Here is a 16,439-nt window from a genome sequence, read left to right on the forward strand (position 1 = left end):
GCAGCACTGAGTAACATGGTCACACTCCATGCTGCCTGCAGGTCTCTCCGAATGTGGGTGCGTTACTGAGCGCTGCCTGTAGGTGTCTCTCTGAATAACATTCCCACACTCAGAGAGACACCTACAGGCAGTATTAAGTTAAACGCTCACACTCATCGAGGCACTCAGCCAACACTGTCTGTGATTGGTCGAAGATTATTTCAGGGGCGAACCGACATGCAGCAGAGATTGCACAGTTCGATCCCATCAGTTGGGCATGGACCAACAAAGTGAAGAGGGAATACATCAGATTGTACTTATTGAGTCCTAACAATTTTCAGTTTCTGTTCTTTTTGGAATCTACATAAATTCCTGATTAAAGGGATCATTTGAAAATTATTGATGATTGAAATTGATTGACAGGCCAAGTAACTGTGATAATGACTTGCTGAAATTCAGCCAATCAACTGAGGTGGGGGGTGGAGGTCGTCTATTTCCAAAGCACACAGAGACAGAGACTGAATCTTCACCTTTATTCCCTTTTCCACATTCACATTGACAGAAAAAAGCAACTGCAATTAACAGCCCAGACAGAGGAAGCTGCTCAAATTCACAGCCACAATGGAGCTTGAGGAAAACACTTGGAGAGATTTTCTCAATAACATGAGAATCCTGTCCCTTAAATCAGTGATAAAACCTTAAATTGGAACTGGCAGCTGAGCAGGAAGGAGATCTGGTTTACTGAAGCAGAGACTTCTAAGGTTCACATTGGTTTGTACAGCTGACATCACAAGTCAATCCTGTCCCTACCAAACACTCCCAGGACAAGGACAGTGTGAGGTTTGACACAGTGTAAAGCTCTCTTGCCGCTATCCCAATGACCTGCTTTAACATCCAAACCTCAGAAGTTTCTCTGAGCAATCCTGAGAAGGAAGAGAGTTGAAATTCAGTGCTGACAATGACCTTTGTCCTGCCAGCTCAGCCCTGTTCTATTTAAAGTTGTGTCTCCTCTGTGGACTGTCTCAAAACTCTACACACATTCTGATCTCCTGATGCTCTTGCTGAGGGGAGAGGGGAGGGTCACGTGGGTGAGGGCACAGGAGAAGCGAGCGTTGGACTCCCAGTCAGACCCAGAGAGGGTCAGCAGGCTGCTGACACTGTAAGTGCTGTCCGAAGCTCGCAGGTAGTTGCTGGTCTGAACCCCGTCCGAAATGACTGCACCGTCCTTCTTCCACTGCACCTCCAGCTCATCGGGATAGAAGTGATTGGCAAGGCACACCAGGGTGGCAGTGCCCTTGGCATTGACCTGCTCCGGGGAAGGGGGCAGCAGGGTCAGCTTGGGCTGAGAGTTCTCACGGCCTGAAAGACAAGAGAAACAATTTTAATTCCTGCCACTGGAAGGGAATTCAACCATAATCTGGCCATACAATATTTTTGAACATTTGTCGTCAATACAGAATAAACTCAACAAACGACTAGGCATTATTCAAATTGCTTCTTGGGATGTGAGAGCCAGCATTTATCACCCATTCCTAATTGCTCCTGAGAAGGTGATGGTGAAGCAGCAGAGAGAGAAGAGACAGTTTTGGACCATTGTTTATAAAATGAATGTGGGCAGCTGGAAGGGCTGTCAATGGGGGAGCATTTTCGTGACAGTGATCAGAACTCAGTGAGATTGAGAGTAGAGATGAAAATGGAGAAATATGGAGCAAGTGTAAAAGTTTTCATTTTACTCAACTGTGTGGTGTTTTGGTAAAAGTGGATCGGAACAAGCAGCATGATGGGAAATCAATGTCAAGACAATGGGAGCCCTCGAAGGATGAGACAGAGATCGTTCAGAATCTGTTCCCACAAAGAGTAAGAGTGGGACTTCCAGATCTAGACTAAATGAACAAGAGGATTGGGAGTCATGTACTGACATGGATTGTGAACTGGTTGGCAGACAGGACAGAAAGAACGAGTCTTTTTCTGAATGGCAGGTAGTTACAACTTAGGGTGCCACAGCGGTCAGTCCTTGGTACTCAGTTATTCATAAAGTATAATAATAGAATCATCGAGTCAGAGAGACCCAAAAGGCCCATCAGCCCATTGTGTACATATTGGTCAAAAAACAACAACCTAATAATTCTCATCCATTTTACCAGCCTGAGGGAATTAGATGCAGTATGTGTTCAATAAAGAATTAGATATAGTTCTTCGGATTAAAGGGATAAAAGAATGTGGGGAGAAAGCAGGAACAGGGGACAGTGTTGGATGATCAGCCATGATCATATTGAATGGTGGAGCAGGCCTGAGGGGCCGAATCACCTACTGCTGCTCGTAGTTTGGATGTTTCTATCTGTTTCTCAGATAATGAAGGAATGTCTCTTGTCAATTTGAAGCTGGAAGTCAAATGTTTGTGGAGGTGGAAGATATGGCTATGGTGATTAATGCAGGTCAGTAAGGTGGTAAGAAGACACATGTGATAAACTGTTTTTTTTTTCCCCTTGATGGAATGAGGGCAATTGCTGGATCAGCAGCATTTATTACCCATCCCTAATCACCCAGAGGGCAGTTTAGAGTCAACCGCATTGCTGTGGGTCTGGGGTCACATGATACGGATGGCAGTTTATTTTCCGAAAGGACATTAGGGAATCAGATGGCTTTTTCCTCACAATCAACGATAGTTTCATGATCGACATTAGAGTCTTAATTACAGATTTTTTTTTTGTTTGAATTTGAATGCCACCACCTGCTGGATTCTAACCCTGGTCCCCAGACATTATCTGGATCTTTGGATTAACAGGTCAGCAATAATACCATTAGACCATCACCTCCCTTATCTCATTTTTGGTTGACAGTGAAAGCAAGGAGTTTGTTTATTCTGGAACTGTATAAAACACCAGTTAGAGCACAGTGAGAGAACTGTGTACGGTTCTGGTCACCACATCATAGGAAGGATGTGATTCCATTAGAGACGGGGACAGAGGAGGAGTTTGTCTGGAATGGGGACTTTGAGCTGTGAGGAATGATTGGTTTGGCTGGGAGTGTTTCCTTTGGAACACAGGTGGCTGAGGGGAGATTTGATGGTGGTGTGTAAAATGATGAGGGGCCTGGACAGAGTGGGTAGGAAGGACTGATTTCCACCAGCACAAAGAGCAATAACCATGGGGAGAGATTGAAATCAGTTGGCGGCAGGGTTAGAGTGGAGTTGAGGGTATTTGTTTTCACCCAGAGGCTGGGATGTGGGACTCACTGTCTGAAAGGGTGGGAGAGGCAGAAACCCTCATCACATTGAAAATACACTTGGGTATTCACTTCAAACAGCGAAACCTCCAGAGCTATGGAGCGAGAGCTGGAAAGTGGGATGGATCTTGATACCTCTTTAACAAACCTCCAATCAGCCACAGATCAGGAGAAATTTATTCGAGAACATTGGAGCAGACTCCAATGGGCGGCACGGTGGCACAGTGGTTAGCACTGCTGCCTCGCAGCGCCAGAGACCCGGGTTCAATTCCCGACTCAGGCGACTGACTGTGTGGAGTTTGCACGTTCTCCCCGTGTCTGCGTGGGTTTCCTCCGGGGGCTCCGGTTTCCTCCCACAGTCCAAAGATGTGCAAGTCAGGTGAATTGGCCATGCTAAATTGTCTGTAGTGTTAGGTAAAGGGGTAAATGTAGGGGTATGGGTGGGTTACGCTTCGGCGGGTCGGTGTGGACTTGTTGGGCCGAAGGGCCTGTTTCCACACTGTAAGTAATCTAATCACACACTTCGGGAAAGAGTCACATTGGGGTGTCTGTGTAGAAGGTTCTAGATTACATTTCAAACCTTGCTGCACACTGCTGGGCTGAGGTCAAGGGTGAGGCTGCAAAGAGTCTCAGTGTCCTTTGGGTCACTGCTCCTAATGACCTCATGCCCCCGGAAGGTGAGAGTGCACAGACAATAGGTGAATGTCAGGATCAGGAGACTTCAACCTTAAAGAAAGACTTGCATTTGCGTAGCACCTGTCAACAACTCAGAATGTCCCAATGGCTCTTTCCTGCAGACTGTGCGCAGCGAGATCCCAAACACAGTATAATAAATAGAGAAATTGATTTTTAGTGATTTTGATTTGGGGATAAATGTTAGATTAGATTAGATTACATTACAGTGTAGAAACAGGCCCTTCGGCCCAACAAGTCCACACCGACCCGCCGAAGCGAAACCCACCCATACCCCTACATTTACCCCTTACCTAACACTACGGGCAATTTAGCATGGCCAATTCACCTGACCCTGCACATCTTTTTGGACTGTGGGAGGAAACCGGAGCACCCGGAGGAAACCCACGCAGACACGGGGAGAACGTGCAAACTCCACACAGTCAGTCGCCTGAGGCGGGAATTGAACCCGGTTCTCAGGCGCTGTGAGGCAGCAGTGCTAACCACTGTGCCACCGTGCCGCCCAGGGACACCAGGGGAAACTGCCGCTCTTCATTCAACAGTGCCATGGAATGGCATCTTTCACAACTGAAAGACTCCCAGTTCATCCAAAAAAAAGAATAGTTCACTGAAAGTGAAGTTGCAGGTAGGAACGGGGGAGACGAAGTCATTTGGTTTGCTTTCTTTTATTGGTCAGTGCATTGAGTATTGGAGTTGGGAGCTGTTGCGGCTGTACAGGACATTGGTTCGGCCATTTTTGGAATACTGTGTGCAATTCTGGTCTCCCTGCTACAGGAAAAATGTTGTGAACCTTAAAATGGTTCAGAAAAGATTTACAATGACGTTGCCAAGGTTGGAGGGTTTGAGCTATCGGGAGAGGCTGAATAGGCTGAGGCTATTTTCCCTGGATCATTACAGGTTGATGAGTGACCATATAGAGGTTTATAAAATCATGAGCGGCATAGATAAGGTGAATAGAGAAGATCTTTTCTCCAGAGTGGGGGAGTCCAGAACTGGAGGGCATAGGTTGAATGTGACGGGGGAAAGATTTTAAAGGGACCTAAGGGACAATGTTTTCATTCAGAGGGTGTTAAATGTATGAAATGAGCTGCCAGAAGGAGTGGTGAAGGCTGGTACAATTACAACATTTACAAGGCATGGATATGTAAATAGGAAGAGTTTAGAGGGATATGGGCATAAATCCAGCTCTTAACATTTCAGGCTCTTCCAAAAACATTTAGACAGTTTTGTTTGACAAGCAGTCACTGTTGCAATGTCAGGAACGTGGCAGCCAATTTCTACACAGCAAGATCCAAGTAGAAGCAATGAAATCAAAGAGCAATAATGGATGTTGGATTAATGATAAATATTGGCCTGATTAGATTCCCTACAGTGTGGAAACAGGCAGTTCAGTCTGACAAGTCCACACCAACTCTCCGAAGAGCAGCCCAATGAGGAACCTTCCCTACATTTACTCCTGACTATTTCACCTAACATTACAGGCAATTTAGAACGGCCAATTGACCTGACCTGCACATCTTTGGACAATGGGAGTAAACCAGAGCACCTGGGGGAAACCCACACAGACACAGGAAGAATGTGCAAACACCACACAGACAGCTTCCCAAGGCAGAAATTTAACCCGGGTCCTTGGTGCTGTGAGGTAGCAGTGCTAACCACTGAGCCACCATGCCTGAAGTCAACCCAAAGAGAAAGTAATTTGGTTCAGTTGGATGGAAAATGAGAAAACAGAAGGTGAAGGAGAAGGTACGATTGCTGGTTAGCGATGGGATTGATTGTTACCAGAAAATAAAAGATAGGGACGGAATTTTTGAATATCAAAGGAACTAAAGAAGTGCTGGGAAAATTAATAATGGAACAAACTTAAAGTGTTTGTAACTAAATGCACAAAGCATTCCGAATAAGGTAGACAAAGTGATGCCATAAATCAAGGTAAATTGAGTGTCCAAGGAGTTTAAACTAGTTAAAGTGGAGGAGGGCTCAGGAGAGGTTATTCATGTTTCTAGAAGACATACTAGGACAGAGAGTACAGAAAGGAACAAGAGTTGAACATCAAGCACAGCAGATAAGAGGACAATGATAGGAATGAGAGCAGTCAATGCAAGACTGAGAGTGTTGTACTTTAATACACACAGTATACACAATGAGCTTGTAGTGCAGATTGAAACTGGCAGGTACAATGTTGTGGGTATCACAGAGACATGGCTGTAAGGGGATCCGGGCTGGCAACTAAATATCCAAGAATACATATCCTATCAAAAGGACTGGCAGGTGGGCAGAGGGGCAAGAGTTGCCTTGTTAGTGTGAAATAAAATTCAATCAATAGCAAGAAGTGATATCCAGTCAGAAGGTGTAGAATCTGTGTGGGTAGAGTTGAGGAACCGCAATAAAGAATCTGATGCAGGTTATGTCCAGGTCTCCAAGCAGTAATCAGGATGTGGGGAATAAAATCACTCAGGAGACAGAAAAGGCATAAACTAAATGTCAGGGTAGACCTCAATGGATAGGTGGACTGGGTAGTGCGTCTAAAGAAAAGGATTTCAAGGAATGTCTACGAGATGGTTTTTGGAGCAGCTTGTGATTGAGCCATTATGGAACAGACAGGTTTGGATTCAGTGATGTGTAATGAGGCAAACTTGATTAGTGAGTTTAAGGTGAAAGTAGCCCTGTGGATAATGGACTATAATATGATGGAATTCCCTCTGTAGTTTGAGAGGGAGAAGCTACAATCAGATGGAACTGTATTTCAATTGACTAAAGGTAACTACAAAGACATGAGGAAGGATCTGGCCAGAGTTGATTGGAAGGGGAGCTGAGCAGATAAGATGGTGGGACAGCAAACAGCAGAGTTTCTGGGGGTAATTCAGAAAGTAGAGTAGGAATTCATCCCAAAAAAGAAAAAAAAAACATACTAAGGGCAGAACAAGGCAACCATGGCTGATGATGGAGGTCAAGGACAGCATAAAAGCAAAAGAAAAGGCATCCAATGTGGTGGAGAATACTGGGAAGTCAGAGAATTAGGAAGTCTTTTAAAACCTACAGAGGATAACTAAAAAAGCATTAAGGGTGGAGAAGGTGAAATGTGGGAGTTATCTAGTCAGTAATATAAAAGAAGATTGCAAGAGCTTTATCAGATATATAGAAAGGAAGAGGGAGGCAAACATAGACATTGGATCACTGGAAAATGAGGCTGGAGAAAGAATAATACGAAATGAAGGAATAGCCGAGGAATTGAATTGATACTTTGCATCAGTCTGCACCATGAAAAACACCTGCAGCATACTAGTACTTCAAGACTGTCAGAGCTCAGAGAGGAGTGTAGTGTCCATCACTAAGGAGGAGGTACTGGGGAAGGTCTGAATGCGGATAACTCACCCAGACTGGATGAACTATACCATTGTGTTCTGAAGGAGATCGCTGAGAATATTGTGGGGACATTGGTGATGGTCTTTCAGGAATCAATGGAGTCAGGGTGTGGAGATGGAGATTTGGTGGGGGTAAGGAATAGGAAAATGGCTCACATACCAACCCTGTTTAAGAAGGGAGGGAGGTAGAAGATGGGACATTATAGGCCAGTTAGCCTGGACCAGTTGTTGGTAAGATTTTAGACTTCAATTTAGGGATGAAATTGCAGAGGACTTGGAAGTGCAATGGTAAAATAGGGTTGAGTCAACACGGTTTCATCAAGGGGAGGTCATGCCTGGCAAATCTGTTAGAATTCTTTGAGAAGGCAATGAGCCAGTCAGACAAAGGAGAGTCCGAGGAAGTAATGTATTTGGATTCCCAGAGGGTATTTCACGTAAGATAAGCACCCATAGTGTTAGGGGCAATGTACTGGCATGGACTGAGGACTGGGACTGGCAGGTTGGCATAAAGCAGAGAGTGAGGAAAGATGGCAGCTGGTGACTGGTAGAGTTCTGCAGGCATCAATGTTGGGACCATAACTATTCACGTTATACATTAACAATCTGGATGAAGGAAGTGAAGACATTGTTGCTAAGTTTGCAGATGACTTGAGATAGTTGGACGGACAGGTAGTGTTGAGGAAGTGGGAAGGCTGCAAAAGGTCCTGGATAGGCTCGGAGAGTGGGCAAAGAAGTGGCAGATAGAATACAAGAAGAAATGCAAAGACAGCTTGCTACATGAGGAAAGCCTTTGAAAATCTAAAGCACAAACCTCATTCAGGTTTCTCTGAAGGTTAACAGGCAGGTCCAGTTTGTGCTTGGGAAGGTGAAGGAAATGTTAGCATTCATTTCAATATGGCTAGAGTACAAGAGCAGAGATGTACTACTGAAGCTGTGTAAGGTTCTGGTCAAACTGCATTTGGAATATTCTGGGCAGTTTTGGGACCCATATATTAAGAAACCATGTGATGGCATTGGAGGGGTTTACAAGAATGATCCTGGGGATGAAGGACTTGTCATATGAGGTGTGCTTGAGGACTCTGGGTCTGGACTCAGTGGAGTTTAGAAGGATGAGGAGGGATCTTATTGAAATTTACAGAATACTGACAGGCCTGGATAGAGTGGATGCAGAGAAGATGTTTCCAAAAGCAGGAGAGACTCGGTAACCAGGGCACAGCCTCAGAATGAAGGGCCGACCCTTTAGAGTTGAGATGAGGAGGAATTTCTTCAGCCAGAGGGTGGTGAATCTGGGGAACTCATTGCTACAGAGGGCAGTGGAGGCCAACTCATTGAGTGTATTTAAGACAGATATGGATAGGTTCGTGATAGTTAAGGGGATCGAACGTTCCTATGGTGTCAGCAGGAGAATGGGGTTGAGAAGCATATCTGCCAAGATCAAATGGCAGAGTAGATTCAATGGGCTGAATGGCTGATTTCTGCTCCTATTTCTTAAAGTCTTCTGGAGAGTTTCCCCAAAACCCTGGAATACTGAACCCACTGGACTGTGAGCCCTGCTGTAGCTGTTTATCATCTGAACATTGTCAACAGATAACCAAAGAGTGGAAAGAGTGTGCATTTAGGTGAGAACTTCAGAATGCTTCCCAGCTCCTGGAATACCATGAGAGCAGGAAGTGTGGTCAGTGGCAGCAGTTGGAGCTCCGGGTTCTGGAGCTTGAGCAGCAGCTCGTGTCAGTGTGGAGAGTCCGTGAGGCTGAGAGCTCTGTGGAGAGCACGTTTCTAGACGTGGTCACTCTGAAGCTTCAGATTATGCTGGGAGAGAGGGAATGGGGGAGCAGCAGACAGTCTAAAAGGACCAGGCAGCTAGTACAGAAATCCCCTGAGTGCCTCCCACTCTCCAGCTAGGATTTAGTTCAAAATCCTGATGAGAATGATGGTTCATCTGGGGAGTACAGAGGGGGCACAATGAAGACTGGAAGAGCGATAGTGAGAGGATATTCGAGAGTGAGGACAATCGATAGGTGTTTCTGCAGCTGCAGATGGGAATCCAGGATGGTGTGTTATCTCCCTGGTGCCAAGGTCAAGGATATCACTGAGTGGCTGCAGAGCACCCTGAGGGGAGAGGGGGAACACGCAGCAGTTGTAGTCCACATCGGTCCCAATGATGGATGGAGAAAAAGGAAAGTGGTCCTGCAGTCAGAAGTTCGGGAGCTCTGGAGGGAATTAGCAGCAGGAACTCAAAAGTAGGAATCTCTGGATTACTCCCAGTGCCGCACGCAGGTAAGAAAGAATCAAGAGGTGAATACAGGTGACTGCAGGGCTGAAAAGAGGATCCATGAGGGAGGGCATGAGCTTCTTGTGAGGTGATTTACTAGTGCTGTTAGACAGGGTTTAAACTAACTTGGCAGGGCTGTGGGAGCCAGGAGGGAATATCAAAGAGGAACACCAAGGAACATAGAATCCTCAGTGCAGTCAATAAGTCACCTCCCAGTGGGAAGGATGTGGAGGAATACAAATGCATGAATTTACAGAGACCTGCAAATGTGACAGAGTTGTTATAAAAGGGTGGGGGGGTCTTTAGTTTCGAAATATAGACTGGGATAGCAGCAGTGTAATGGGCAGGGAGGGCCCAGAGTTGTGAGAGTGTGTTCAGGTGATTTTTCAGGTGGCATCAGTGGCTCAGTGGTGGCTCAGGTGGGGCAGCACGGTGGCTCAGTGGTTAGTACTGCAGCCTCACAGTTCTAGGGTCACAGGTTCAAATCCAGCCTTGGATGACTGTCTGTGTGGAGTTTGCACATTCTCCCTGTGTCTGCGTGGGTTTCCTTCGGGTGTTCTGGTTTCCTCCCATGGTCCAAAGATGTACAGGTCAGGTGAATTGGCCATGCCAAATTGCCCATAGTGTTAGATGCATTACTGAGAGGGAAATGAGTCTGGGTGGGTTACTCTTTGGAGGATCGGTGTGGACTTGTTGGGCCGAAGGGCCTGTTTCCACACTGTAGAGACTCTAATCTAATCGTTGGCAGTGAAGAAGGCTGTCTAAGAATACAATGGAATCTTGAGCAACTGGGCCAGTGGGCTGAGGAATGGCAGATGGAGTTTAATTCAGATAAATGTGAGTGCTGTATTTTGGTAAGACACAAGAGATGGGTGAGATCCCAAACAAAATATAGGTCAGTATTTATTGTGAAGAAAGCTAGGGAATTTGGAAAAATAGTGATGTCTTGAAAAGAGATCACACACAAATGAGAAGACGCTCAAGATCTGAAAACACATAAAGGTAGTAGATAAGCCCTAGGACCTGATCATGTGTATCCCAGAACATTGTGGGAAACTAGGAAAGAGATTGCTGGGCCCCTTGCTGAGAAATGTGTATCACTGACAACCATGGGTAATGTGCTGGAGAACCAGAGAGGTTGGCTAATGTTATGCCATTATTTAAGAAAGACTATAAGGAAAAGCCAGGGAACTATAGACCAGTGAGCCTGATGTCAGTGCTGGGTAAGATGTTGGAGTTGATTCTGTGGGATATGAATTACATTCTTTGGATAATCAATGTGGTTTTATGCAAAGGAATTCATGTCTCCTGAATTTGATTGAGGAGGTGACAAAGAAGATTGATGAAGACAGAACAGTAAACATTGTCTATATGGACTTCAGTAAAGTTTTTGACAAGTTTCCACATGATAGACTGTTAGTAAGGTTAGACCACATGAGATCCAGGGGGAGTGAGCCATTGGGATAAAAAAAATTGGATTGACGATAGGAGACAGAGAGTGGTGGTAAAAGGTTGCTTTTCAGACTGGAGATCTGTGAATAGCTGTGTGCCACTAACATTGGTGCTGTGTTCACTACTTTTGTCATTTAAAGAAATGATTTGGATGTGAATATAGGAGTTACAGTAAGTTTGTAGATGACATCAAAATTGGTGGGACAGTGGATAGCAAAGAAATTCATCTCAGGGTACAGTGGGACCTTGATCATGGGGCAATGGGCAGAGGTGTGGCAAATGGAGTTCAGTTTAGATAACTGTGAGATGTTGCATTTTGGAAAGGCAACCCAGGGCAGGACTTATACAGTGGTAGGGCCCTGTGGACTGTTGCTGAGCAAAGAGACCTAGGGGTGAAGATGCAGGTGCATTATTCCTTGAAAGTGGGGTCACAGGGAGACAAGTTGATGAAGAAGGTGTTGGGTACACTTGCCTTTATTGGTCACTGCATTGAGTACAGGAGTTGGGACATCATGTTGCAGCTGTACGGGAGATTAGTGAGGCCACTTTGGGAATAATGTGAACAATCCTGATCACCTCGCAATAGTAAGGATTCTGTTAAACTTAAAAAGTTGCACAAAAGATTTACATGGACATGGCCAGGAATTGGAGGGTTTGAGCTATAGGGAAAGGCTGAAGAAACTGGGTCTATTTTTCCTGCAGCATCTAAGGCTTCGGGGTGCCCTTATAGATGTTTATACAATCATGAGGGGCATGGACAGGGTGCATATCCAAGGCCTTTTCCTTAGGAAAGGGAGTCCAAAACAAGATGGCATAGGTTTAAGGTGAGAGGCAAAAGATTCAAAAGGGACCTGAGGGGTAACTTGTCACACAGAGGGTGGCATGTGTATGGATCGAGCTGCCAGAGAAAGTATTGGAGACAGATACTATAACAGCATTTAAAACACATTGGAATGGGTACATGGATAGGAAGAGTTTTGAGGGATGTAAGCCAAATGCTGGCAAATGGGATGAGGTCAGTTTAGGATATCTGGTTAGCATGGACAAGTGTTGAACTGAAAGGTCTGTTTCCATGCTGTATAACTCCATGACTATGAGAGGCTGGAAAAGCTGAGACTTTTTATTCTGACGCATAAGAGTCTGAGAAGTGACCTTATAGATGTTTATAAAATCATGAGGGTCATAGAAAATGTGAATAATTCAGGAAGGAGGTGAAGTTTTGTAGAAATGGCAAAAAATATTCCTGAAGATCATTCCAGGGACGAGGAACATCAGTTATACAGATTGATTGGAGAATTTGGGACTGTCTTCTTTGGAGAAGGCTGAGAGGAGATTTGTTTGAGGAATTAAAACCAGGAGGGGCCTGGACAGAGTAAATAGGGAGAAAATGTTCCCAATTGAGAAAGGATTGAGACTGAGAGATGACAGATTGAAAGTAATTAGTAAAAGTAACAAAAGTGAGATGGGGAACAACATTTTCGGCCAGCGAGTGGTTAAGGTGTGGAATGCACTGCCTGAGAGTGTGGTGGAGGCAGCTTCAATTGAAACATTCCGAAGGGAATGAGACTGTTATTTGAAAAGGAACAATGTGCAGGGTGACAGGGAGAAGGCAGGAGAATGACACTCAGTGAATTGCTCTTTCAGAGAACCAGTACCGACAGGATGGGTGGAATGGCGTCCTTGTGCACTGTAACAATTCTGTGATTGTGTGATTGGGCAGAGTTAAACCTGGGGGAGGTGGGAGCTCGGTGTCTCACTGTGCTGCTGCTGCTGCTGCTGCTGCTGCTGCTGCTGCTGAAGTCAGTGAGATCAGAGACTGGGACAGGGAGCCAGAGCTCACATCAAACTCTGCCCGTATCCGTCACACTGAGACTGGCAGGAGGCTACTCACTGATTTCATTCCATGCTGCAGGAATGGGACCACAGGCTGCAAATGGACAGAGCTCCTCCACACAGTGAGTAAAACTTACTGACTTATATCTTGCTACTTAAAGGGGGCAATGGAACTAAAGAGGTACGGCTGGACAACTGTGCTCCTTAATCAACCATTTCGTTCACTGCAGCTCCCCACTAACACCTTCAACAATTCAGCAACTGTATTTTAGAAAGTGTATTTCAGTATTAACAGGGTTAATAACGGAGGATTGAGGTTTACTTACTCAGTCTGAGCTTGGTTCCTTTACCGAATGTAAGACACAGTGAGAGCTCCCAGTGCAGAGGCTGTACAAAAACCTCTGCTCTTGCTTCCCCCCGTCACTCTCAACCTCTCCCTGTATCCAAATCTCTTGTTCACGTCTTTCTGCCCCTCTCTGTCTCCCTCATTCATATGTCTTTCTGTCTCTGTCTCTCTCTGTGTCCAGCTGGGCTTAGGAGCTTTGTGAAATTTAGTTTTCGATATTAAATCTTGCAGCTGTTCTTCACGCTGGCCATGGAGTGTAACAGGGAAACTTGAGGCCTTCAAGTGAGTGGTGGACACCACAGGGACTGGAGTGTGTAGTGGACCGTGACATTCCCAGCATGGGGTAATTTGTTCAGTTTCATTTGTATCTAATTGTGGATGTGTCAGTTCAGGCTGTGGGACTGTGTCCATTATTATACATTTTATATAACTGATTAATGTGTCAGTGTACAAGGTGGTGCTGTGTGTCTTGAGGTTTTTGTATGGCTCTGTATCACAGTGTAGAGCGGAGCTGCTATACAAGTTGTTCTGACAATAATAGTCAGCGACATCCTCATTCTGAACGTTATTGATTTTCAGGGTGTAACTGGTCCCTGATCCACTGCCGGTGAATCGGTCGGAGACTCCTGTGTATCGAGATGTTGCATAGTAGATCAGGAGAGATGGTTTCTGACCTTCTCGCTGCTGGTACCAACTCAGGTAGCTGCTAATGCTTTGACTGGCCGTACAGGTGATGGTTGCGGTCTGGCCCAGTCCCACTGACAGCACCGGGGGAGACTGGGTCATGGTGATGTCCCCACTGATACCTGAGGGGTCAGAGAGAAACACAGTGAAGTCTGAACTGTCACAGAAAGAGCCTGTCAAATGAGAGATTGTCGGAGACACTGAGCATTCCTCTGGTTTCAACATTTTCCCTTCATTCACAAGTCAGTGGAATTGGAGTGAAATGGAGAGCAGCTAAAGATTCAAGTATAAGGAGAGAGTTTTGTACCTGCGACACAGAATGCCAGGGGCCAGAACAGCTGGATGTGTGAAATCATGGTGTGTGCTCCTGTCCCTGTGCCTGGTTCCTGATAAACTCTCCCTTCACTGGGCTCTGCTTTATAAAGCTGCAGTCTGTGAGAGTCTGACTGGGTGTTCCTCAGTATGTAAATGGCATCAGGCAGAGAGAGCCACGTCAGCCCCTCACACTTCCTCTTCTCTCTCTCTTGTCCTTCCTTTTCATACTTCCTCCCTCCCTTTTCCCTTTTTTCTCTTTCTACCTTTCTCTTGTATATATTCCTGTTATTCGTTGACTTTCTTCCTCTTTTTCTATTTCCGTCTCCGACTCTGTCCTCTCCCAATTATATAACCATTTATATCTTTCCCTTTTTCCATGTATGTTTGACACTCTGTTTATCTCCCTTTCCTTCTGTGTTGGTTGATCTCTCTCCCTCTCTCTCTTTCTTATCATTCATTCTTCTCCTTCACTTATATTACTACCTAATTCCTCACTCATTCTCTCCTTATACCCTCAATCTCTAACTGCCTCACTCTCTCTTTGTCTGTCTCCCTCCCTCCAATCACTCTCTAGAAGGCATTATTCCAGGACATTGGAACAGTGAGTCCTGGGGCAGCAATTAAATGCCTCGGCCTCTCTCACTCAATCTCACAATGTACACTTGCTCTCTCTGTCTGTCTGTGTGTGTCTTCTGTGTCTCTCTCAATCAGAAGTTCAATGACATGAACAGCATTTAATAAGTCTGTACTGGTCATCAATGATCGAGCAACATCAATCCCAGCCTGGCATTGAGGGAGAGGATCAGCCATGGTCATATTGAATGACAGAACAGGCTCACAGGGCCAATCCCTAACCCTAACCCTGACCCTAACCCTAACCCTAACCCTACTCCTGCTCTCTGTTTCTATCTGTGTATGTCTGTGTAATCTCTAATCTCTGCCCCTGGATATTGATCCCTCTATTCATGGAAAAAGTTGCCTTCCTGTCCACTCTATCCCTGCCCATCATAATATTTTTGCCTTTTAGCAGGTTCCCTCTCAACTTTCACTGCTCCAAGAAAAACAATCCCGGCCTTTCCAATCCTTCCTCATAGCTCACACCTCCTGGGAAATCTTTGCACCCTCTCGAGTACAGTCATATCCTTCTCATAATGCGGTGACCAGAACCTGTCTGCATGTCTGTCTCTCTCTTTCACTGGATTGCCTTTACTCTTTGTCTCACACCTACTCTGTCTCTCTCTCTCTCTGACACCTCTCTCTCAGTCACACTGTCTCATACTCTATCTCTCTCTATCTCTATTCTTCAACCCCACCATCTCTGCCTCTCTCTAACTCTCTCTCTCCCCCTTTTACTCATCTTACACTGCCTGAGACTCTTTATCCCGCTCTCTCTCACTTTCACACCCTGTCCTTCTATGTCTCTCTCGTCAACAGTCTCTCTCTCTCTCTCTCTCTCTCTGTCTCTCTCTCTCTCTCTCTCACTCACTCTCTCTCTCCCTCTTTCCAACAATGTCCCAAGTGGTAAAAGTTAAATACAGGTCAAATCTCCTCCAAATCGACCCCACTAATGGATGTTAACCCTTGACACCAGGAGTATGTCTACTCCTGGAATAAAGCCCCATTTCCCACATTGACCAGGGTTTGGCCTCTCTCAGGAAGACGGTCAGATTCTTGTCAAATGAAGGGCAATTCTGTGCTGTTGGCCTATTCTTACTGGGGACTGGTTTGGACACAAACCTCATTCCATGAAAGCCCAGCAGAGAGAGGAGATCCTCAGGCCATCAGTGTGAGCTGGAGGGATAGGACAGGATCTGACCCATTGACCCATCCTGTCCATTCACAACATATTCTAATCCTTTCCCCTCACCTTCCCCTTCCATGTTCAAGCTCCAGTTTTACTGGTATGAGGATTGGACTATCGCACAGTTACTACAGAAAGGAAATGGGCCCCACACTCACTACGGTATTCATGTCCCACTGGACTGTCCAGTGGAGACCAGTAAGCGTGGAATTTATTCCCACTGAACTCTCCAGTAGAGACCATTAAACATAGGCCTCTTTGCCACTGGAGCCTCCAATGGAGACCAGTAAAAATACTCCAGCAGAGACTAGTTAACATAGACCTTATTCCTGCTGCGCTCTCCAATAGAAACCAGGAGAGAAAGGCCTCCATTTCTTTGAACTCTCCAGTACAGACCATTAAAATGGATCAGCTTCAAATAGGACCCTCCAATGCAGACCAGTAAGCATGTGATTCTTTGTGACTGGATCCTCC

The 16,439-nt window shown here is 45.5% G+C and overlaps 2 gene segments (V, D, J or C); one reads left to right on the forward strand and one right to left on the reverse strand.

The window, feature by feature from the left end:
- LOC148149232 (Ig kappa chain V region Mem5-like) overlaps positions 1-16,439 on the forward strand; it is a 405,056-nt gene that overhangs the window by 347,220 nt on the left and 41,397 nt on the right.
- On the reverse strand, positions 498-14,268 carry LOC148149234 (Ig kappa chain V region Mem5-like). The segment is given in 4 exon segments: positions 498-1,338; positions 13,146-13,176; positions 13,667-13,971; positions 14,157-14,268. Coding segments are annotated over 4 exon segments (714 nt in total).

This window comes from Chiloscyllium plagiosum, unplaced genomic scaffold (genome assembly GCF_037043375.1).
Source record: "Chiloscyllium plagiosum isolate Xiang-an unplaced genomic scaffold, Cpla_swu_hap1 HiC_scaffold_9, whole genome shotgun sequence".
Taxonomy (NCBI): Eukaryota; Metazoa; Chordata; class Chondrichthyes; order Orectolobiformes; family Hemiscylliidae; genus Chiloscyllium; species Chiloscyllium plagiosum.